Source organism: Austrofundulus limnaeus, unplaced genomic scaffold (genome assembly GCF_001266775.1).
Source record: "Austrofundulus limnaeus strain Quisiro unplaced genomic scaffold, Austrofundulus_limnaeus-1.0 Scaffold746, whole genome shotgun sequence".
Taxonomy (NCBI): domain Eukaryota; kingdom Metazoa; phylum Chordata; class Actinopteri; order Cyprinodontiformes; family Rivulidae; genus Austrofundulus; species Austrofundulus limnaeus.
Window position 1 is genome coordinate 12,104 of NW_013953148.1, and position 654 is coordinate 12,757.

A 654-nucleotide genomic window follows, 5' to 3' on the forward strand; every position below is an offset into this window, starting at 1 on the left:
GCCTTAACCCTGTCTCAACTAAAATTGGACAAGCTTTGGCCAGTGTGGTCGGACCGCTGCTGACAGCCAAGTTTCATGAGGACACTGGAGGAGTAGCTTTGCCAGGTGAAACAGTTGTTTTAGACAGTTTGCCTGGTTTAAAATGCAAGACAGTCATCTTCCTTAACCTAGACCGCTGGGATAATAACCAAGATGGACGACCAATCCAGGTGAAAAAAAATGTTTTTGTGCCACTATTGCTGGCTTAATTGTGTTTTTGTCAAAACTACAACAAACAACCCTTTAACCTTTCAGGAACTGAAGAAAGGAATAAGAAAAATACTAGCATCCTGTGAGATCAACAACTTTACTTCAGTTGCTTTTCCAGTGCTTGGAACCGGTGCTCTATTGCAGTTCCCTCATAAGATAGCTTCCAGTGTTCTTCTGGAGGAAGTCCGTGCATTTGAACATAATCGAACCATCAAAACACCTTTTCTGGTCCGTATTGTTGTTCATCCAAAGGATAAGGAATCTAGCAAGGTAAGGAAATGCTGCATTTGCTTGTTTAGAAAATACAGGTTTTAAATCTATCGTCTTAGAGTACATGCAGTTTATGTCATAGAATCACGTGATCCATGTTGGTACATGTTATACAGCAAGTTTCTTATTTGTAGC

At 40.5% G+C, this 654-nt stretch overlaps 1 protein-coding gene across 1 annotated transcript in view; it reads left to right on the forward strand.

Moving 5' to 3' along the window:
- The window catches only part of LOC106532298 (poly [ADP-ribose] polymerase 14), a gene marked incomplete in the record, with an annotated part of 20,296 nt that overhangs the window by 11,910 nt on the left and 7,732 nt on the right, over positions 1-654 (forward strand). The window contains 2 exon segments of the mRNA XM_014028325.1: positions 1-209; positions 295-519. Coding sequence (XP_013883779.1) covers positions 1-209; positions 295-519 — 434 coding nt within the window.